At 33.5% G+C, this 22,408-nt stretch overlaps 5 protein-coding genes across 5 annotated transcripts; 3 read left to right on the forward strand and 2 right to left on the reverse strand.

Annotated features, from left to right (window-relative positions):
• The first annotated feature begins 479 nt into the window (after nt 1-479).
• LOC118269792 (reticulocyte-binding protein homolog 1-like) lies at nt 480-7,934 on the forward strand. Its single transcript, XM_050706875.1, is given in 12 exon segments — nt 480-641; nt 1,139-1,486; nt 1,627-2,060; nt 2,063-2,481; nt 2,670-4,856; nt 4,929-5,005; nt 5,082-5,252; nt 5,331-5,472; nt 5,679-5,875; nt 6,802-6,921; nt 7,459-7,620; nt 7,869-7,934. Coding segments are annotated over 12 exon segments (4,389 nt in total). The 5' UTR covers nt 480-551; the 3' UTR covers nt 7,911-7,934.
• LOC118269796 (chymotrypsin-1-like) lies at nt 7,777-9,835 on the reverse strand. The gene is made up of 5 exons (XM_035585110.2): nt 9,683-9,835; nt 9,456-9,612; nt 8,806-9,049; nt 8,569-8,715; nt 7,777-8,185 (listed from the first exon to the last, which is right to left on the reverse strand). The coding sequence occupies exons 1-5, from the start codon at nt 9,783-9,785 to the stop codon at nt 7,982-7,984; spliced, it is 855 nt and encodes a 284-aa protein (XP_035441003.2). The 5' UTR covers nt 9,786-9,835; the 3' UTR covers nt 7,777-7,981.
• Nucleotides 9,836-10,452: 617 nt separating this feature from the next.
• LOC118269795 (pre-mRNA-splicing factor 18) lies at nt 10,453-13,528 on the forward strand. The gene is made up of 7 exons (XM_035585108.2): nt 10,453-10,620; nt 10,705-10,843; nt 11,192-11,370; nt 11,758-11,838; nt 12,085-12,219; nt 12,570-12,782; nt 13,264-13,528. Exons 1-7 carry the CDS (start codon nt 10,558-10,560, stop codon nt 13,501-13,503), a joined length of 1,050 nt encoding a protein of 349 aa, XP_035441001.1. The 5' UTR covers nt 10,453-10,557; the 3' UTR covers nt 13,504-13,528.
• A 772-nt stretch (nt 13,529-14,300) lies between these two features.
• Nucleotides 14,301-20,699, forward strand: LOC118269794 (DNA helicase MCM9-like). Its single transcript, XM_050706856.1, has 12 exons — nt 14,301-14,481; nt 14,556-14,827; nt 15,083-15,312; nt 15,647-15,753; nt 16,115-16,334; nt 16,654-16,816; nt 17,198-17,307; nt 17,528-17,674; nt 17,944-18,068; nt 18,376-18,505; nt 18,839-18,984; nt 19,316-20,699. The coding sequence occupies exons 1-12, from the start codon at nt 14,387-14,389 to the stop codon at nt 20,643-20,645; spliced, it is 3,075 nt and encodes a 1,024-aa protein (XP_050562813.1). The 5' UTR covers nt 14,301-14,386; the 3' UTR covers nt 20,646-20,699.
• LOC118269797 (mitochondrial transcription rescue factor 1) lies at nt 20,687-22,200 on the reverse strand. The gene is made up of 4 exons (XM_035585111.2): nt 21,950-22,200; nt 21,690-21,829; nt 21,527-21,599; nt 20,687-21,354 (listed from the first exon to the last, which is right to left on the reverse strand). The coding sequence occupies exons 1-4, from the start codon at nt 22,124-22,126 to the stop codon at nt 21,160-21,162; spliced, it is 585 nt and encodes a 194-aa protein (XP_035441004.2). The 5' UTR covers nt 22,127-22,200; the 3' UTR covers nt 20,687-21,159.
• Between the last annotated feature and the right edge of the window lie 208 nt (nt 22,201-22,408).

Consider the following 22,408-nt stretch of genomic DNA (forward strand, 5'->3'; position numbering starts at 1 on the left):
AGTTCAGGGTTAAATACCAATCGATTCCCATTCATTAAAATGGGCTTTAGATTATATACCTCTATAGACGTTGGCCATCGAAAACAATAATAAAGTATAAGTAATAGCACTGGGTCAATGTTAAGTTGTTGTAGCGTGTTTTTACCAATTCATCAATTTTATATCGAGTATGATTATTTTACTGTCAGCATTTTTTATTTACATTTAATCTTTAATGTACACAATACAATTAAATATTAGTACATTAGGCGAAATTGATGCCATATGGCATTCTCTACCAGTCAAACCTTTTTACCCACTAAAACTTGAATAAAACTGAAACTATGTATCTTTCTATACTCGATAGCAAAATAAAAACTACTTGGTGCTATTTATTTTCATCTCTTCGTAGATGTGACATAAAAGAGGTTGCATTTATGTAAAATAAATTGTAGCTGGATTTGCAATAAATCAATTGTTTTAATTTTATAATGACAGGTGTCAAATTAAATTAATCTAAACTGGGCTGTTAGCTTTTAATTATGTTTTTAGTTATTATTTAAAATATCGAAATGGCGTTGAAAAAGTTACCTAACGAAGTTCAGTCTTTATTATGTGCATCGGCTCAAATTAATAGCTTCAAGAGAGCTATGGAAGAATTAGTGAGTTATTCAATATATTTCTGTATTCATTTGTTGTCATTACTTATTACGATTATAACGATTTTAACATTCCGTGCCATAAAATTTAAGTTTACGGCTGTTCTTATGTGGACGATAAACATTTGTTTATTTCCAATTTTGTTTTCGTCATAAAATTGTATAAAATCCATTCACTTCGTAAAAACAAAGCTGAGACGCCATCTACTAATTTGAAGGAAAATTAATCTAGTAATTTCAATACAAAACAGAAAAATAGATATCAATGTTTTTTCAATAGCTTTCTAAGTAATCTAATATACATTAAAATATTGTAATGACACGTATACCTAAGCTTTGAACATCATTGTAGTTGATTAGTTTCACGTCCACCTACAAGTAATTTTATTGCCTGTAATCACACAGAGTAAACATGCCACTACAAATACCGATAAAGCAAACACTGCCACCGCAATTACGCCGTGCCTTGACGATAAAATAATAAACGATCTTGATTTCAGATTTACAATTCACTAGACGCAGGATCAACATCGATTGCGATAAGAATACACATTCAAGAAAGTACAATACAAGTGATAGATAATGGACACGGAATCGCAAAAACCGATTTCCATTTAATCGGTCAACGATATATGACAAGCAAAGTTATGGATGTGGCAACTTTGAAGGCGGCTCCGAAGAACTATGGATATCGTGGGGAGTTCCTAGCGAATATCATTGCAGTGTCACAAATGGTTAAAGTGACGTCAAGGCATGAGAGTTCAGAAGATACGTGGACCAAGATATTTTTAAATGGAAAAGAGAAGAAGTTTACAAAAATGACAACGAGACCTACAAAAGGAACTACTGTTAGTACTGTGTAACTTGTTTGGATTATAGACAACCATTTAGACATCTAAAGCCAAAAGTAATCATATGGCTTTTAGTATGTGTCCAATATACATTTTAGATATTGATTAGTATTACCTAACGTGTTTTTCATTTACAGGTAGACATCAAAGGATTTCTTTACAATCTAAACATACAAAAAAGAGGAATAGATCCAATGAATGAGCTGCAGAACATCAAAATGTTCCTTGAGCAACTATCACTAGTCCACAACCACATATCACTAAGTTTAAGAGATGATTCTCAAAATGAAATTGTCTTCAAAATTCATAAGAAAAGGGATATTTATCAAACATTATCTAATTTATTTAATATCGATAAGAAAGATGTGCAAGAACTTCAGGTGGAGAAGAATGAGTATAAAGTTAAAGGTTTCATAGGAAAAGTTGATAAAGAACTTGACTTACACTGGATCTATGTCAATAGGAAGTTTATACATAACAGTAGCAAGCTGCATAAGATTATAAACGAGTATTTTAAGAAATGCCTAAATATTAGAGACCAGACGAGAATAAAATCAAAGGTAAAATTAATGATTAGGTAATTGTTTGTCGTCAAAAGCAAAAATCTTTAATTACTACTGACTTTAATTATTACATATTACAGAGACATATTGATGAAAATGAACTATTCAATCAAAATATTCCTTTCTATATTATATTCATCACTTGCCCATACATTGATTATGATATTAACTACACAACAAAACAATCAATCATAGAATTCAAAAATTGGCATCAAATGAATAAGATGTTAGAAAAGTTAGTGAAATTCTTCATTGGTGACGTTAAATTAAAAGAAATCAAAAATGTTGAAAAGACGGTTTCGAATACGGATAGAAGAAATGATAAAGAAAGCAATGATACTCGAGATCAGGTTAAGAAAATTATAGATAAAATATTAGGAAGTAACTCAAAGAAGTTGGGAGTTTCACAATTACAGAACGGTGTAAAAGGTATGTGTTATTACGTATGTAGGCACCTATTATTTGATATTAATCTTAGCGATGTGTATCGTTATAAATTACGATAAACATTTAGATCAATATCATAGAATGTATAGTTGGAGTAATTAAACAACACGCTATATTAAAATTATGACGTCACCCTACTGAATTCCTATTAACCATTCAATCATTCGTAGGGAAGCTAGTTAAAAGAAAAAATAAAAAGAAGATGAAAGAAAGCGTTAATGTCCAAAGATTGTTATTCCAAAAAGAGACAAACAAAAATGTTGATGACAAAAGTCCATCAGTGAGTAATGCACTTCCGATTTCGAACCACAATGTGCAAGAAAACGCTATACAACAGGTACAAGAGAACACTGATAACATAGATAAGGCAAAAGTACACAAAGTACGCGAAATCCCTAACCATTGTCGCAAACGAAGAAAGATCCCTAAACAAAAGAAATATGCAATCAAAGAGATTCCAAAACTAAACAAAAAAAATAAAGACCTCGCTTCACCGGTACTACAAATGGAACAGAATATTACGTCACCAAAGATAAAACGTAATATTATAAAACAAAGACAGTTAGAAATCAAACATAAAATAAAAAACATCAAACCCAATTTACATTATTTGAAAAATACTGATTCTGTCTATAAAAGGAGCAAAATCGTAGCCCAAGAAGCAGAAGAATTTTTACGTAATAATAATATCAAAAGAATAAAACCCAATGTAAATTATTACGAAAGAAAGAAAAACCCACACTTATTAAAAAACAATTATTGTGCAATAAAGGAACATGAACAGCGAATCAATAAAGTTAATTATCAGTACATAATGAAGAAATTAAAAACAAAACCATACAAAACAACGTACGACCTACTTCAAACAATTATAAACAGTCAGAAGTTAATATTAGATACTGTAGGAAACAACGTAAGTGAGGAAATAGACAAAGAATTATACAGAAAACGTGACGTCCCACTTCATCTCCCTAAGCTCTCCAAAAGATACACGACAACAAATAGGTATGCTTATAACGAGTATTCAGACGTAATTGGCAAAAATATTAATGAAATGTCACTATTTAGAAGTAATAGAGAAGAACAAAATAAGATGTATCATTATGAAGACAATTTCAGCGAAATTCTTAGTGTTTACAGAGAAAATGAAAGTGATAAACCTAAAAGTGGAGAAAGATTTGAACATACAGATACATATAATTATTATCAAAAATATACAATGCAAGAAGAAACAGCACATCCTATTACTAACGCTCTGAGCTTGCTTACGTATGATAGCCACCGATATGGAAATAATGAAGTTTTTGAACGGAATGAAACTGAAAATTGTCGCACTACGAAGCCAAATATTAGATTTATTACAAAACAGTCTAAAGATAATTTTGCTACATCTGATGATATAAGAGTTCAATTTAAAAGACCTCGTAAAATAATGACTAACAGACAAACAAAAACATACGATGTACGAAGAATACAAAACATAAGTGAATCACTCTATACAATCGAGTATTCCAAAAGCAGTGAAAATAATTATGACATTGCTTCAAAAGAAGTAGTTTCTATGAATATGGATTATGAGAATGTCGATGACTATTACAAAAATTACAGCAAAACTATAGGTGATGACGCATTTGCGATGATTGATCAAGCTTTTGGTAATACTTATACACTAAATTCATTTCATGTAAACTTTGCAACACAACATTCAAGAAATGAGACACATCAAAGATATGAATCTAGCCAACTATTTGAAACTCATTCTATCCACGACAATCGTAATGAAATAAATAATGTATACAATCAACCTAAGGACAATATTACTACAAGTAAAAAAGACACTAATTTTGTATTTGTATCTAAATCACAAAATTCTACACACACTAGGGTATCTGAGCACAATAATATAATTGAACCATTAGATGTATGTGAAACAGTTTTACACGAAATCGGATCAGGTGAAAGAGAATTTGATTTTACATTTAACGAAAATCACCGAAGGAATGATTCTTTATACAACATGTCTCCTAATAATAATGATATTGTTAATGAACAAGAAAATCGAGAGAATTTAATTAATCTCAATGAAGCTATAAAGGAAAACGGAGGAGATGTTTCACATCATTTTAATAACATGGTACAAACTACAGATAATCAGTTAAAGGATAATGATAATATTGACAAGAATATCCAAGATCAGGAATTTTTAGAGAAAAACCAACCTCAACCTATAGATAAAGACGTCATAGTTGAAGATTTGACTGATATCAACATTGGGAACAACTTCAATGTGGAGCAGGATTGTAACTTTGTAATAAACAATTTCAATTTAAAAAATAGACCACGTTTTGTACCCAAAGGTAGCGTAAGTTTTGTTACATTATTTTTAATGAATGATATTCGCCTTTCCATAAATAATTTATTGTTTCCAGGTATGTCTCAAATATTTGAAAATTGTCGCACAAAATCTGCATGCGACTATACTTTAGATAAAGATTATTATGAAGATGTAAGTGAAAACACACATTAATAAAATTAATATTAGTCATAAATATGTAGATATTACTAAATATTTTTAATTACAGAGCATTTACAACAATTTCGTTAATGATGTTCAAGTCAATGCAGAAATATATGAGCCAACGATACAAAACGTTGAAGATCTTGCAACAAAAAATGTTCACAAATTCCAAACTAAAGTGAAGAAAGATCACGCATCTTTAGTTTTTGATGAAAATTCGTTGAAAACTGCTACGGTAAAATCTACTGCTAATACATGCTTTGAAGATTTTATGAAGAAAAATATTTAAATCAGTATTTAACATTTTGTACAGGTTCTCGGTCAAGTTGATTGTAAATTTATTGCAGCAATAATGGAAAATCGTCATGTTCCCACAACAGAAGCTTCACAATATCTCATACTATTTGATCAACATGCTGTTCACGAGAGAATAAGGCTTGAAAAAAACTTAGCAGGTATTTATTATTTGTCAGGCGCATTTCATAGTAAAGGTAATCTGTTATGAGAATTTTAGAGCTATCTCAAGCAAATAAATAAATCTTTTTTAAATTAAGTCACCACTTGAAAGTGGCTGCATCGTGCATCTCTCTATTGAATGAAATTGCTAAAGGTACTAATGAATCTTTATACTTGATCAATAACAATATTGTTTCTATTGCAGATTATATCATTGATGACAAATGGACTAGTGTCGCAGTAGATGATATGATTTTGAAGATGTCAAAAGACGAAATTCTTTACCTGCATAACTATAAAGATAAATTCAATCAGTTGGGTCTATTCTGGACTATTTCCGATGATAACGAAGTCATAGTTCATTCTATACCTGAAGCCATTCTCGGTAAAAATCCTAGAGAGGTAATGTATAAAATTATTACTATCCATCTTTACAATGGTAGCTAAACTATTTGAAAAGAATAAAGAAACAATTACGATTTATTTTGATACTTAAATCTCTAAACGTTACTTGCAAAAGATACTCGTAGCGGCCTCTAGTATCCCGCAGGTATAAATGATCTATCGTAATTCAGTTCTAAGTTGGTCCCCAAGTCAACAAAACCTGTTGATCCCAATCAAAGTTTTACCCACTATAAACAAAAATAAACCTACCTATATTAATGATTAATTACGCACGTCTCAACTCTCAAAATGTCGAATTTGTCGAGTCATAACTCAAAACATAGCTCAACGCTTTTGTCTGGCAGTCTGCCCTTCATATAATCAATTTAGCCCCAGTCACCCTCAGGTACCAATACTATCTCTCTACCTATAATATAGGTACTAAAGTCCTAACAAGGGATGTGATGGTGATCCGTAACGGTAACTGATACATGCAAATTCCGAAAAAAACATCTATCGGTAACCGCAACCAAATCCGTTAAAATGTTTCTGAAGTTTGAGGATATTTGTCAGAATTTAATAGCCAATCTTTACTAGACAGTCTATCACTGATCGATTAAGTTAGTATGGTGTAAAATTCTGTTTTAGTAGCCGGACGAATCAGATAACCATTACTGATATTCATGGTGATTAAAAGTAAATAAATGTATCATTATCATAACTAATATTTTTTGATTAATCAAAATCGATGTAATACTTGTATGTACACAATATATCTGTATCCAGATCCGATACACCGCATCAGTAACATCACTAGCCCCAACGTAGACCTAAATATATGCACTACAGACAACTCTATGACGCATGCAGTTCTGCGTGCGCATTCCCTTCATAAAATCAATGATGAGAGATGAACTAATAATAATAACAAACATGCTCCACAGGTTGATAAGGTAATAAAAGCCGTTAGGAACGTGATTATTGAAGAGATTAATGTTATTAAGTTGCAAAAAGGATGCATGTCGCTATACCCAAAGTCTATTATGGATTTAGTTTTTAGTGAGGTAAGGCTGAAACCTTCATTTATATACCCATCAAATTTTGATGGGTCAATGTTAGGCCACTATCTCGCTTGGTGGTAAACGATGGTGGGCCTACGATGGAGCACTTCTGTCCATAAGCTAACTATTCACTCGGGCCTTGAAGACACCCCTTCAAGCTTTCAAGAAACACATATCCTGGCAATTTCGGCTATTTAATATATTTAAATGTTTTGAAAGTTTAAAGATTCATAGAACATTATAGATATTGTAGATATACTAACAATGTTTATAATAAGTATTTGGAATTCACTAGATAGGTAACAGAAAGGTACTAGGAAAGTCTTTCATCATATCCGCGCCATGTACTACGCCATGACCGGAAGCAAATCTAGATAAGCAAATCTGTTAGTACCTGTTGATAATAGATATGTCGCATTAAGATAGAAAAAGCCGTAATATAGTTATATCCCTAGGAGGACAGATACAAATGCAGCTGCCAATGCCTGATAACTTAAATAACAATTAGACCGAATTTGCATCATTATTCATATTTTACAGGCTTGCCGTTACGCCATAAAATTCGGCGATCAACTTTCAAAGAATGATTGCGTCGAATTGCTAAACGGATTGTCAAGTTGCAAAACGCCTTTTCAATGCGCACATGGAAGGCCTGTGATGGCAGTCATAATGGATATCAAAGAAGATAAAAGGGAGTATAAGGTACAAATACAAAATACAAACGATTGGTAGGTAATTAATTAACCTTTCGTCTGCCTCGCCCTGATCAGTGTTTCAGCTTAAAATCTGATAAAAATTGACGCTTACGACGGGTTAAGCGTCAATTTTATCAGATTTTTACGAAATTAAAAAGGAAAATACGTATTTGAATCATAGCTTTAATTACTTTATGACTAGGTACAGGATTCTCGATATTATAATGTTGATAAATTTATTTTTTACAATTTCAGATAAACATGGAACATTTCAAACGATTTAAGAAAATAAATTAAGCACTCATAACAGTAAGAACAGATATATTATTTCGTTAATAAAGTTAATATTGCAACTTAACACCGACCTTTTATTGCTGATTACTTACATTACTTTGCATAAAAAATTGGCGCTTGGGAGCACCGCAATAGCCTTCGCGAATATGCATCTTAATCCAGTCAACGTACGGAGCCAATCTTGTATGGACGTCTGGGAATCCTACGGCGCAAGGAATTCCCCAAGACACTATGCCAACGAGCTCATTACCTATCACTAATGGACTGCCAGAATCTCCCTGAAAATAATTATGAACATTTACTTTAAAAGAATGGAATCAGAAAAAGTATGTATTTGTAAATATCTTCGATGTTTGGTTCGGTACACATAATAATAAATTGCTCGAAGCCTATGGGACTCAAGAATTAAAGTGCGTTGGGGTAAGATCGGCGCAGGGGTAAGTAAATATCTCACTTATTTGACTATATTTTTTAATGCTGATCACATTGCGTGGCACGTCATTAAATCCGCTCCGTCCCGCGGTGACTACCACTCGCTCCGGTCAACACGGAGTGAGATATTTGATTTGTACGTTCTTACCCCTGCGCCGATCTTACCCCAACGTACTGACCAGTGGGTAACAAAATAATCATAAAATAACTATTAGATAGTTTTACTCACGTGGCATGTTCCCTGACCAATCTGCGTGAATGTGCAAAACATTTCTTTGGTGACCGGTCTCGAATATCTCATAGCATATTCGCATATTTCTTGATTAAAAACTGGCATTTCTAAAGTGTACATAATGCGACTCGAAGATCCATGTGGCTAAAAACACCAAATATGATTAAAAACCGTTAAAGAAGAATGAACTCTATGTATCATTGATGAAGTTTATCTCATAAAATTATTGTTTACCTCACTAGCACCAAATCCAACCAGAACAATCTCATCGCCTTCATGAAGTTCCCGTTTACTTAATTTCAAAGGTTTAATAATTTCAAAATCAAATGGACTTTTCGTTTTGAGAAGTGCAATATCGTGTTGTCTGCTAGTGGAATTGTATCGTCGGTGCACGATTATTCTAGAAACGTCACATCTTTTACCCCCAACATCTAAATTGTTAGTGCCTGCTACTATTTTCATAAAACGAGGGTTTGCTCTGAAAAAGATATCTAATCGTTACGAACCTAAAACTACCTACTTATTATTTAAAATCGAGTCTCATTTTTCCCCGAAGCAAAGATGTGGGTAGGTACATTTCCGATGTCGGATTCAACGCTAGATAACAAAAGTTAGAGTCCAGTAATTAGCAGTGGAAGAGAAGGGCCTTTGTTCGGATAACCGAAACAGCCATCAGACGTTGTCTCCATAAGAAGACCACGTCTGCTGACTGCTAATGATTATGAGCAAAAGTTATAGTGCAACGTATGAATTTCTCAAGTCCAAAACATCGTTATTACATTTCACACATCTACTGCCTTTACTCTTAAGAAACTCAAAAGATCAACCGGTAAAAGGTAAGACAATTAGAAAAATATCACAACATCAACTACTTTTCTACTTACTTATGAACACAATGGGCTGCAGAAACCACAAACCACTGGGACACCACAGCTCCACCACAAACGTGATGTCCAGTCAAATTCTGAACAGACGCATGAAACCTTCCATATTCTTCAGGCGCGTGTAAACCTCCTATTATCCTGAAGTCTATTGCTGAAACTATTTTCACACTTATTAGAAACTTTTAATAAAAACCACTCTATTAAAAAAAACATAGAAATAAACGAACCTTTAATAACTAAAACGAAACTTAAAAGTACTACGAACGCATTGAAGAAAGACGACGTCATGTTAACTACATTCCGCAAAGGAATAATTAATACAACTAACATTAATTTTATTTTGATTCATATTTAAACTGTTATCTATAATAACAATCAGTTTACATCGTATCAACCCCTTTTATATCTTTTTGATAATCTCAATGTTTTATCGTGTAAAAATCAAAACTGATAAAATCCTTCTGATTATAAAAGGACAAATTAGTATTTTTCAGATCTGTTTTTAATTAGATAGTATGTATTATTAAATTAACTACTTGTATTAATGATTGATATTTGAAACATATTTAATTATGATCTGACTTTTGCTTGTGTAGCTATGGTTTATCTTATTAACAAAAACCTACATAATTTTAGTGATCATTCATTGAAATTACGAACAAGTAGCTAAACATGAACATTCAATGAATGAGTTCCGAGCATCATTCTTAAACATTTGCCACTGTTGAGAATTTAGGTATCTTGTATTCGAGATCCGTTGCTCAGCAGTCACACAAGCAACCAGTCCGCACACAAATCATTCAGCAGATTAAAAGAATAAGAAGAAATTGTTCCAAATGTGATTGTTCTTTTATTTCTGTAATAAGCAACGTATGAGAATGAAAATAATATTATCTATTCTTTAATTTTATTATTTTCTCAAAGAACTTGTGAGTGCCAATAGGCTAGTTCTCCAAATTAATAAAAGTGACTTTGACGGTTAGTTGTAAATGTCACATCAATGAACGTCATTTTGTATAAATGTCAAAATATTAGCGTTACTGTTGCGTTGCATGTGTTATTGTGTATTATTTCGCTCAAAATTATCAAAACATAGACCAAAATGGATATTCTAAAGGCCGAAATTGCTAGAAAACGTAAGCTTCTCGAAGAAAAGAATTTACTGGTTAGTAAAAATTCGCAACACTATAATTAACACGCTTTTCAAAATCCTTACCAACTTTGATTCATTCATTTTGTTTCCTTCTAGGATCCAACTAAAAACAAGAAATACTTCAAAAGAGGTGAACTCCTCGCTAAGGAACAGGAGGAATATTTAAAGAAATATGGCCCACGGATGCCCGAACCAGAGGACGAAACTGTGTCACAAGAAGTTAAAAACGAAAGAGGTTTGTAGAGTTTATCAACAGTATATACAGCTCCTAGCTATCCACTGTTATGTATTTGTAGTCCAGTTATGTAGACGTAAAACTTGCCTTGATCACTATGCTTGGCAGGCAAATCACAAAGGTTAGTAAAAGTTCAGATTTATCTGAATACTGTTGCCTGGTCCCTGGCAAAAGTGTAGTCCCTTACTACAATACAGTGATAAACATATTGACAGTTTATAAATTTGCATATATGCTTAAGCAAAAATCTGTTGTGCAAAAGCAACCTTATTACATTGAAACTAAACTGTAATTAGAATGAAGTGTGTTCCCCGTTTATGTTAAATTAATTTTCATAATGTTTTACAGCAAGGGCTACACAAGCAACCAATGATGCGGAGAACACTGAAATAGTTGGTTTACCAAGAACAGAAGTCATAAAAAGGTTACGAGAAAGAGGTCATCCTATCTGGTTGTTTGGTGAAAATGAGTTGCAGTCATTCAAAAGATTGAGAAGGATAGAAATTCAGGAACCAGAAGCTAACAGAGTGAGTACAAAATCTTTTATAGCATTTTTTACTCTCAAGAATGGCAACCGGGTCTCCGATACAGTGTTGTCGACTATACTGCCAGTGTCGAGTATGTTATGTATGAGAATCTTTTGTAGTATTTTTCCTATCAGTTGTGGTGTCACAACATTCTTAAATGGCTGAATAACAGTATATTATGTGGAACAACTGCCATCTACCATCTGCATAAAAGGAAAACATTACCAATTTGTTGTTACTACAATTACCTATTTCAATTTTGGCATTCCATAATGTTTGCCTACCTCCATGGGAAACAGCTGTGAAATTAATTACAGTTTAATCTTTGTCTGTCAATCCTTTCCTATTGTTTGTGTAAATTATACATTTTGTTGTTTCTATTTCCAGGGTTTGAGAAATGACTTCCAAGAAGCTATGGAGAAAGTAGACGAAGCATACCTGAATGAAATTTTGGCTTTAGGAACTCAGGTAATGTAAAATCTTCATACAGTATACTTTACGAGTTTGCTTTACGCTTAAAGGGATCGAAACAAAACAGTGTTCGATACTCTGATTGGCCAGATCGAATACACCAACCAATCAGAGCGCCGAACAGGCTCTCATTTCAATTACTTTAAACAAAAAGCAAACTCGTACTAACGGTACTGGTTGTAATTTTATATCTCAAAGTTTTAATTTATTTGCTATATTGATATATTTTTAAAATTATTCCAGAGTGACAATGATAAACAGCTTAAAGAAGATGCATTAGATGATTCAGTAACTTACGAGTCCATACAAGAAATGGCAAAGACGATGGGGCAGGGTGACAAAAACCATGATATGAATGTTATCATGACTTTATTACAGGTAAGCAAGAACGACATTTTATTTTACCCTTTATCCACCCGTCTCATATATGTAATACATATTTCCGTGTTCGTGTAGTATTCCTAACAGAGAACATGTCATGCATGTTTTCGTCCTATTCACACTAGATATTTGACTGTGAGCTTAAAAGGTTAAAGTACTGCATAGCAAATTGATCTTGCCAAGTCAATTCTCAAACAGTCAAACACCTTCTTTTCAATATCTCTCCTCTCACGATCCATCCATCCATACTTCAATTCAACACCCATTTAGCTAGCAAATCAAATAATAGTATTTTGTTTTAGAAAACTTTCTATCCTGGTATTAATAGTTCTTCTGATATGTTTCAGTTTCTACTAAAACTATGGGGGCAACAACTGAACTCTGCAACAGGTGCAGAGAAAACTGCTGTGAAACATAAAATGACGCGAGCCACCTTCACTCAAACTCAAGTGTACCTAAAGCCTTTGGTGCGAAAACTGAAAAAGAAAAATCTTCCAGATGACATCTGTGAAAGTCTCTGTGAAATTACCAAACATTTGTTAGAAAGGAATTATATTATGGTTTGTATTATTTTTGTTTGTCATCAGTCTTTGTATAATTTGTAACATGTTTGTGACCAGTAATAACCACAGGCGTCTAGATAGCTAAAAGTGATACAACAGTATGCCTGTTGATGTATCAGTTTTTACTTGCATAAAATCAGTACGCCACACGACAACCGATTTTTCATATTATAGTAAAGAACTATAGGTGACAGTACAATATTCCATTATGGCATTTTTTTATACTGTCACTACATTATGTGACACTATGACACTATGCCTGTGGGCAATGCATGTACGAAAAAAAGTAGTGTCTCAGTAGCTGCAATCTGTGAGAAAGTACTGTCCATGAATGTGGTAATCAAGATATTTCAATAGATTTTTTTAACTGTAGGAAAGTTCTTTTAGATGCCTGTTCACAGCACCAGTATAATCCTGATTGATTTCCAATTTTACTATCCCATTTTCTTAAATTTTTAAGATGATTTTTCTTTTCCAGGCAAGTGATGCATATCTTCAGATGGCTATAGGAAATGCCCCATGGCCCATTGGTGTGACTATGGTCGGTATTCACGCCCGTACAGGTCGAGAAAAGATCTTCTCCAAAAATGTGGCCCATGTCATGAATGACGAAACTCAAAGAAAATATATTCAAGCATTGAAAAGACTCATGACAAAATGCCAAGAATACTTCCCAACCGATCCTTCAAGATGTGTTGAATATACTACACTTAGATAATGAATAAAGTATGTTTTACCTAAAATTAGTTTTATTACCCAACTAGACCTATCTCTCCATTTTTTTCATCCATCATACATCAACTCACTGTACCAGCGTTTATGATTAAAAATACATAAAATTTATTTTCTTTGGCAACCTCGGTCGTGCGTGATCGCAAGTGCGACTGCCGGACAAGGGGTCTCGGGTTCGATTCCCGGGTCAGGTAAAGAATTACTATAATAGCACGGAGTCTGGAATTGTGCCCAGTATGTGGCAATAGGCTCCCCCCCTATTAAATAAGAATAAGAATAAGAATAAATTTATTAACGAACTTCACAATCATTATGGTCTTATACTATATGGGACTTATAACAAAAATGAAAACGGCGAAAAGCTGATGTGCATTGTATAGCGGCATTTCGTGCCGTAATGTGCCTATCTATCCATTCGCACATGGCATTCAAACTACAGAACCTCTCACAAATACAGTTCACCATGAACCAGCCTCGTAAACCTACTAGAGAATTTTTTCTTATTCGTCTATGACCACCCTTTACTTTCGAAAGTGTAACTCTGCACACCTTGAAGTACATTAGGTACTTTGTACAAAATTTCAGTTAAATGATTCATAGCGACTGACTGGAGTTCAACATGTCATAGGTTCAATTTTAGCAAATTAATTTTGAAATTTTCAACGAAATATGGATATTTTTTTTTAGTTTTGCCCAAATCCACCAACCAAAGCCTGGTATTTATCCCTCAAAAAAACCTGGTATTTATGTCAATGTCAAGCTGTGATGTCAAATGTCAAGCATCAAAACAAGCAAGTCGCAACTCGTGTGAAAATCAAAGACCGCGAAGGGGCAAATAGATTTTATTGTAACGAAATTATGTTTTAAAAATGATTTTCGATTATGTTATCAAGTTTCATTTGGAAGACTGCTTGAATATTTTATCAGAACATGATAACTTAGGCTACTACAGCGTCAAAATCGAGTAAATATGCACAGTTTTTATGTGGCTGTTGTTTGTTTACTTTTGTTTTTAAATATTTTTTTTTTCTATTTTAGCTTCTTAAAACTTTTTGAAACGTATCCTGACGTTGGAGATAAAGTGCTATGCAGTCCTGTGGAGAGTTTACCGGCTTGTAATAAGGATTTAATAAAAGTTCAGCAAACTATTCTTGAACGCGATGAATACAAATCAGCGATTGCAAAGTTAGACTATTGCTATTTAAAACGTAACATTCATGCAAGATTCTTCGGATTACCAGTTTGTCCTGAATTACATCGAACAGTTTTCCCGAAAAATGTGGATTTGGGATGTTTTTTAAAAGTCACAGGTAATTTAAGTATTTGTACCTACAAACTACACTTCAATAGTTTCTAGAGTTTACTAATCTGATCCGGAGCTGCGGACTATATAGTGGGTTTACCGAGGTTCCAGCTCCAAAAGCAGGAGAAGCAATGGGGTTGTTTTTGTCAGTAACAGCCTGACACTCCCGCTGCCTCACCCAACGCAGGAGAAGTCATTGGATGATTTTCCCCTTGCAAGAAAAAGAGTTTACTAATAACTTTTTAATATGTTTTGATTTCAGGCACTGTTGTCAGAGTCACACAGTCTAAAATGCTGGAGTATCAAAGAAAATATGTTTGTATGAAGTGTAAATATGAGAACTGTGTGGAAGCGGAATTTGAGAACCGATACATTTTGCGACCTCCATCAAAATGTGGCAATGATGTCAAAGCTTGTAAAAGTTCTACATTCTCACAAGTGCCTCTAGTTTCAAGGGAACATTGTAAAGATTATCAGGAAATTAAAATACAGGTAATCTTTAATCCTTAATTTTACAAAAACCCATATTAACAGGCCATTACCTAACTATATTAATTGACTGTTGTTAAATAAACATGTCTGTTGAGCAAGAGTCCTTGCTTTGATTCCCAGGACTGGTATAAGGAGAAGCATAGCATCTGGAATCTTTGTTAGCAGTACTTAGTTAGTTTTGTTCCCCTATTACATGGGATTTGGAATATAACTGATTTTCATTTAATATTCTGCATAACAGCCTTTACCTTTGGACAATAAAGTCACTCATGTCAAAAATAAAAGTTTTATGTTAATTGTTAAAGTTCAATCACATCATCAATATGAATTACAGGAGCAAGTGAACAAGTTGAGTATTGGAACTATACCTGGATCCATGTGGGTGGTGTTGGAAGATGATCTGGTAGACTGCTGCAAACCTGGGGATGATGTCATTATTTGGTAGGTAATGGTTAATTACAGCTGTAATATTTGGGCTCCCTTAGGAGATCAGGATGGCAGGAAGCTGGTTGTTGTTCAGAACCTAATTACGAGCACACCTAGATCAGTTGATGGACTTACATTAATGAGGCTAGATTCATAATATAGTATATTATTGTACCCTGGACAGTAACATACTGGGACTACAGACAGACATAGGTTATCATATTGATTAATGATAAAGTCATCCATGGAGTTCTTATAACCATCTGAAGGCTCATCATACATTGATGTATGATCCTGATATATTACTCTATCATTAATAAAAAATACAATCTGAAATAATATTTCAATATCTTTAAAATGCTATTAATCCTTTCAGTGGCACAGTTAGACGCCGATGGCGACCCTCAAGCACTAACAAGAAGTCAGAAGTTGAATTAGTGTTACAAGCAAATTACATAGAAGTCTGCAATGCACAGAAGTCTGAGGTTTTATCCTCTGCACCTGATGTAAAGGACTGTTTCGATGAATTCTGGTCTAAGTATGAAGCTTGTCCAATGAAAGGGAGAGACCGGATTTTAGCTTCTGTGTGTCCTCAGGTAATATAGCAGAGATGTTTGTACTTCTTTCTTAATAGTTTTGGGGGTGAACAAGCGTAAATATCTCTTGATGGTAGTAGCTCTGCCCACCTTAACACCACAACATAGATTATCTAGTTACTTCTGACTGGGAAGAGAGATAGCCCATCGGTTACTTTCGCTTTTATGGCGAAATACAATGCAAACGTTGTTTTACGCTGAATTTCTGTGACGCTGTGGTATCAATATTCGGTCGGTCGACGCGTTGTGCCGAATAAACATGACTCGCCCAAATTCGCATTCAACTGTAGTTTTAAAATACTCCTTTAAAATGTTTCAGGTTTATGGTCTGCACTTAGTGAAGTTGGCAGTGCTTCTAACAGTGATTACTGGCTCGAATCATGTTGCTGAGAACATACAAGATGGCAAGAAAAATGCTCAAGATGATAAACACGCGACTCGTGTGCGTGGCCAGTGTCATTTACTTCTCGTTGGTGATCCAGGTGGGTCAGGACAGCAATTATGTTTTGTACTCGCTAAACTTATACTTACAATCTATACAGTTGCGGTGTCTAATGGCAATAATCGACCGGAGTGGTACTACGGCCTCATAGAAATCCGACGTGAAACAACGCTTGCGTTGTGTTTCGTTGTGTGAGTTAGGTTACTGGGTTTATGGGCATACTCAATTGATTCGTCTGTTCGTTTACCATAAAAATTACGGCGTATAAAAAAAGTGTATCCGCAGCAGTCACTTGGAGACAAGAATTTTGGATTACCTAGTAGTAGTTATCATCAAGTTATAATATAATTGTTAAACGATCAGGAATACCTAGATATATTATAATAGAACTTCCGTTTGAGAGAATTTTGTAATTTTTCAGGTACTGGCAAGTCACAGTTGCTTCGCACGGGTGCAGAATTGACAGCTAGATCTGTATTCACTTCGGGAGCCGGCAGTACTCGAGCTGGTCTTACTTGTGCAGCACTTAGGGTAAAAATAATTTTATTGCCTACTCATAAAATTACTTATTTGGTTTTTGATTACCTCATTGGTTAAATGATTGCATGTATGACAAGCGAACTTTGGTCTTGGGTTTGATTTCTATGTCAGGTAAAGCTGGTATTTTTGGTTTTTGAAATAGACAATCAAAATACTTAATTAAGAAAGAAAGAAAGAAAGAATTAAAGATAAGTAATCTTATAATTTGCAGGAAGATGGTGAATGGCAACTAGAAGCTGGTGCGTTAGTTCTGTCAGATGGTGGAGTATGTTGTATTGACGAGATATCCCAGCTCAGAGAACATGACCGCACCGCTATACATGAGGCTATGGAACAACAAACTATATCTGTTGCAAAGGTATAAAGTTATTGTAATTTCGACTTTGTGATGTTGATGTTAAAGTTGATTTTGACTTACTAAGTATGTTAACAGTGTGTTCCAAAGATACAATGCACTTAAAGTTGTTGTAATTTAAACCTTATTTTCTTGATGTCAAGGCTGACGTTACTAAGTGTGTTCCCAGTGTATTCCAAAGATACAATGCACTTAAAACTGTTGTAATTTAGACCTTATTTCCTTGATGTCAAAGTTGGTGTTGATTAACTAATATGGTTTGCAATTTACAGGCCGGTATTGTATGCAAATTGAACACGCGCTGTGCAATAATTGCTGCTTGTAATCCCAAAGGACACTATGATACAGATCAACCGCTCAGCGTCAATGTTTCTTTGGGAACACCCCTGCTAAGTAGGTAAAGATAAATTTATGATTAAACTTTTTTTTATACATATTTACATTGATATTAAGCAACTACAATTTTAAAAGAAATTAATCAGTGACTATTACGTGTGTTTCAGTAAGCAATCACATAGAAAAATTAGATTTATAGTAAATTTTCGTTATATTACATACCGCCGTACTCAGAGTCATTTAATGATTACTTAACACAGTCCTTAGCAATCGTTTTCGATACAAAATCGTTACTAAAGAATAATTTAAGTAATCATTAAATGTCTCTGAGTGCGGCAGATAGTAACATTAGATATTTTGTTTTTCAGGTTCGATTTAATCTTTATTCTATTGGACTCGAAGAATAAAACTTGGGACAAACTAGTATCGTCATACATACTATTTGGAGACTCAAATGCAGCAGAATCTAAGAAAAGATGGAATCTCGAAAAGTTGCAGGTATAATAAAGTTTAAAGATATTATTATTTCTGTTATACAACCTCATTGGTGTAGGTAAAGTATAAACAATGCTTGCGTTGTTCACCCTTCATTCTTCACCTTTTGGATTCCCCAAAGGCCGTTAACGCATTTGTAACTCCTTTGGTTGTAAGTGTTCATGGCCAACTCCGATTGCTTACCATCAGGTGGTCATTTGCCACCCCATACCATAAATTAATGCTTATTAAGAAATGCTACGACTGAAGTACTTTGGCCTATGAATTAAAAATTACATTGTGCAAGCAAATAAAACTGTGTTCATTAGTTTAACGATAAAATACTCTTGATTTCAGATGTACATAAGTCTAGTCGGCCCGAAGTATTCAGAAATGACAAAGTCAGCAAATGTGATTCTCCAGAAATATTACATGGCACAAAGAATGTCTGAACATCGAGATGCATCTCGCACAACTGTGAGAATGTTAGACAGCTTAGTAAGGTAAGTCCATAAAATCATAAAAAAGCAACGCCGCGCCTTTTATCCCCGAAGGAGTAGGCAGAGGTGCTCATTACGAAACGTAATGCCGCTATAAAATGTGCACCCACTTTTCACCATTTGTGTTATAAGTCCCATGTAATAGGTGGTGAGCCTAATGTCATATACTGGAGACAATTCCAGACTCCGTGCTACAACTGAAAAATTTTCGAAAATCCGAAAAAATAATAAAACAAAATATTAAAGAAAATAATATCTAATATAGTGATGAAGACTACTTAGCACTGCCATTCTTTAGAATGACTTATTAAAACATGGCTTCTTGTCATTACAGATTATCTCAAGCGCATTGTCGCCTAATGTACCGTACAACAATCCTCCCAATGGATGCAGTCGTAGCAATTTCACTAGTCGATCTTTCTATGCAAGACTGCACTCTCGATGACACAGCAGATGCCTTACACTCAACTATACCCAAATACCCAGACTTTGAATACTTAAGCACAGCCAAAAAACTTTTGACAAGGTTGAATTTGATAGATATATGGCGAAATGAACTTCTATACTACGCGAAGTTATTACAAGTTGACCATAAAACGTTAGAAAGTGATTTAGAAACAGGAAATTGTAAACTATTCGCGAAACATGATGATGTTACTGATGACAACATTCAACTATCAGCGTCACTTATAACTAGTTCATATTTCAATAATAAAAAAGCTAATAAAAATAATGAAAATACTCTTGTTGAAGATATTGAGAATAAAAGAAAGGATAAAGAGTTCAAGAATGATGGTATAAATGAAAGATTTGCTGTTACTTTGAAGAAACATAAGACTCTTAATAGTACAGAAAAAGAACCGCCCAGTGTTAAAAAGAAAGGCGGTAACAAACGCAAAAGAAAAGAAGTAACTGTAGACATATCTGGAGTAAAGAATAAATTAGCTAAAAGAGCTAAAAAGTCTAAAGGAAAATCAAATTCCAATGAGGATCATGAATCTAATAGTGATGAAGAATTTGTAGAAGAGCAAATTGTTTTGAAAGCTGTACCAAGTGTAAATGATGCCTTAGCTGATTTAGGCATTGATTTCCATTTTGATAATGGTAGTGATGAAATTAATGTTAACATTGATGAAACTAGTGTTAACAATGAAAGTAACAATGATAAATCAGGACCTAAAGAAACAGAAACACCTAAAAAGATTGACACATCTGAGGAAAATCTCGACAGTGTACTAGATATTAGTATTGAAATTGGCACAAAAAAGGCTGATGTTAAAGAAAGAACTGTGAGTAAACTCAAACAGTTCCAATTTGTTAGTAAACATGATTTGGATAAGTATGATGATAAGCCAAGAAAGCCTTTGGATAATACAACTACAGATAATGTCGTTGATACAGTGAAATTAAAGGAAAAGAATATAGATAAGAGTGCTTCTAATACTAAAGCATCTACTTCTAAATCTCAGTTATCAATGTTTGAAGGTATAGATACAGATATAGGTAAGATACATGAAGGTAGAATAGATACAGATGTGACAGTCCTTGCTCAAGTGAAAGGCAAAGAAAATACTTCAACATTATCAAATCAAAAGCCATCAAATCCTAGTTCTCAAATATCAATGTTTGAAAGTTCAGACTGTGATATAGATTTAGACATATGATCGTGTTTATAGTTTTTTTATTGTTGAAAAATAAATCAAAAAGGTATTACTGTTTTTTATCGTTTTATTTTTGTAACGATTTAATTCTACATAATATTTACAAATAGGATTAAGAAGTTTACTATTGCTCTGATTAGGGGTGCTTTTCCACCAGAGATATGTTATGCTATGTTGCTGTGGATGCATTTGGCTTCCACCAATTATATTCAGTGGTACACATAGCATAGCACTTGTGGAAAGGGACTCAGCTATGTTTTTATATAGAAAGATACATTGCATACTCAAGCTGCACATCTTACTTACATAGCTTAGTATCAATGGTAATTAGCTATTACATCTTTATAGCATAACTACATAACACATCTCTGTTGGAAAAGCACTCTAAGAACCCGTTTTTTTTTACTTCACCAAGGTCATTAACAAATATCACAATACATAAATGATCTGATATTGGCCAATAATAAGATGTTGAATTATTTTAATATATAATTTACAAACATTATTAAGTAACTATTTAAACTTCTTCTGAAGTCTTTATAGGGTCATTTTCATAGTTCTCTATGAGTAAGTGTTTGAACCTCCTTGCTGTAACTTGAATGCTTTCTTCTTTAGCTGCTACATCAAGGATTTCCACTCGGGACACATAAATGTGATCTGGATTCTTTGGGCTCACCATCTTTATGACATCTACTTCATCGCCCAACCTTACCTACAAAATTAGAACAAGATTTTGATTAGGGAAATATAAACATCACAATCTAACATTTGTCTATATATGTACCGATATAAGTGCTATCGCTCTGAACTGCTATTATACAACACAGTATCTAAAATACAGTTCCAGCAATCAATAGGTAAATAAATAATAATGTTATACTTACTGATGCACTTTTCTTTAAGATTTTCTTTCCGTTGACTCTGATTTTACTTTCATAAAACATTTGTTCCACCTTACTGAAAAGAAAATATGGTGAGCACTTGTTCCATCATAGCTTAAGCTAGACTATCTGTTCTTAGTTTGAGAATAATATTAAAAAATCTTACTTTCTTGATATACTAAGTGCTGATTTCAAAACAACATCAGTTCTCATTGATGTGGTAGAAAATTTGACTACTTTTGAATCTTTTGAGAGTGACGAATCGTCTTCTAGCACAAGTTCCTCGTCGTCTGAATCGTACTGTCTCTAGAAGAAAAACATTGAGAATTGTGACCTCTGTGTTGAGAAGGTTAGAACTTAAAAAAATGCTATTATTTAGTCAACTTCAAAAAGGTTAACGTAAATGTTCTTCTACACAATACATACCTTTTTTGATTTCCAACGTACTGTTGTATAATTCGTTTTATTAGAATACAATTCCACTAGTTTTGAGGTTATGTTTACATGTTGATATACACAACAATGTATTGGTCTGTGAATAATTTCTTGTCTAAATACACGGCTAACGAGTGCAGGAGTAATAATTCTTCGCAAAAAACTCATTTTTGTTTCATTTATTGGAATTAAATCACAAACAGAAAATGATTACAAAACTTTACATTCCATTACACGGAATGGAATGTGACTTACTATGACAGTTTACGTCAAAGTGGTATTGTTAAAACATCTAAATATTATTTTTTAGCTTTTTATCAACTTTTACTATTAAATTTTGAATTCATATTCTTTATAAATACTAGCGACATATTTTGATTTCTTAATATTATGGTCATTAAACATGTGTATGAATATTTAAGTATCAATTTTATTTGATCATAATACTAT

The sequence above is a fragment of the Spodoptera frugiperda genome, chromosome 30, assembly GCF_023101765.2.
Source record: "Spodoptera frugiperda isolate SF20-4 chromosome 30, AGI-APGP_CSIRO_Sfru_2.0, whole genome shotgun sequence".
Lineage (NCBI taxonomy): Eukaryota > Metazoa > Arthropoda > Insecta > Lepidoptera > Noctuidae > Spodoptera > Spodoptera frugiperda.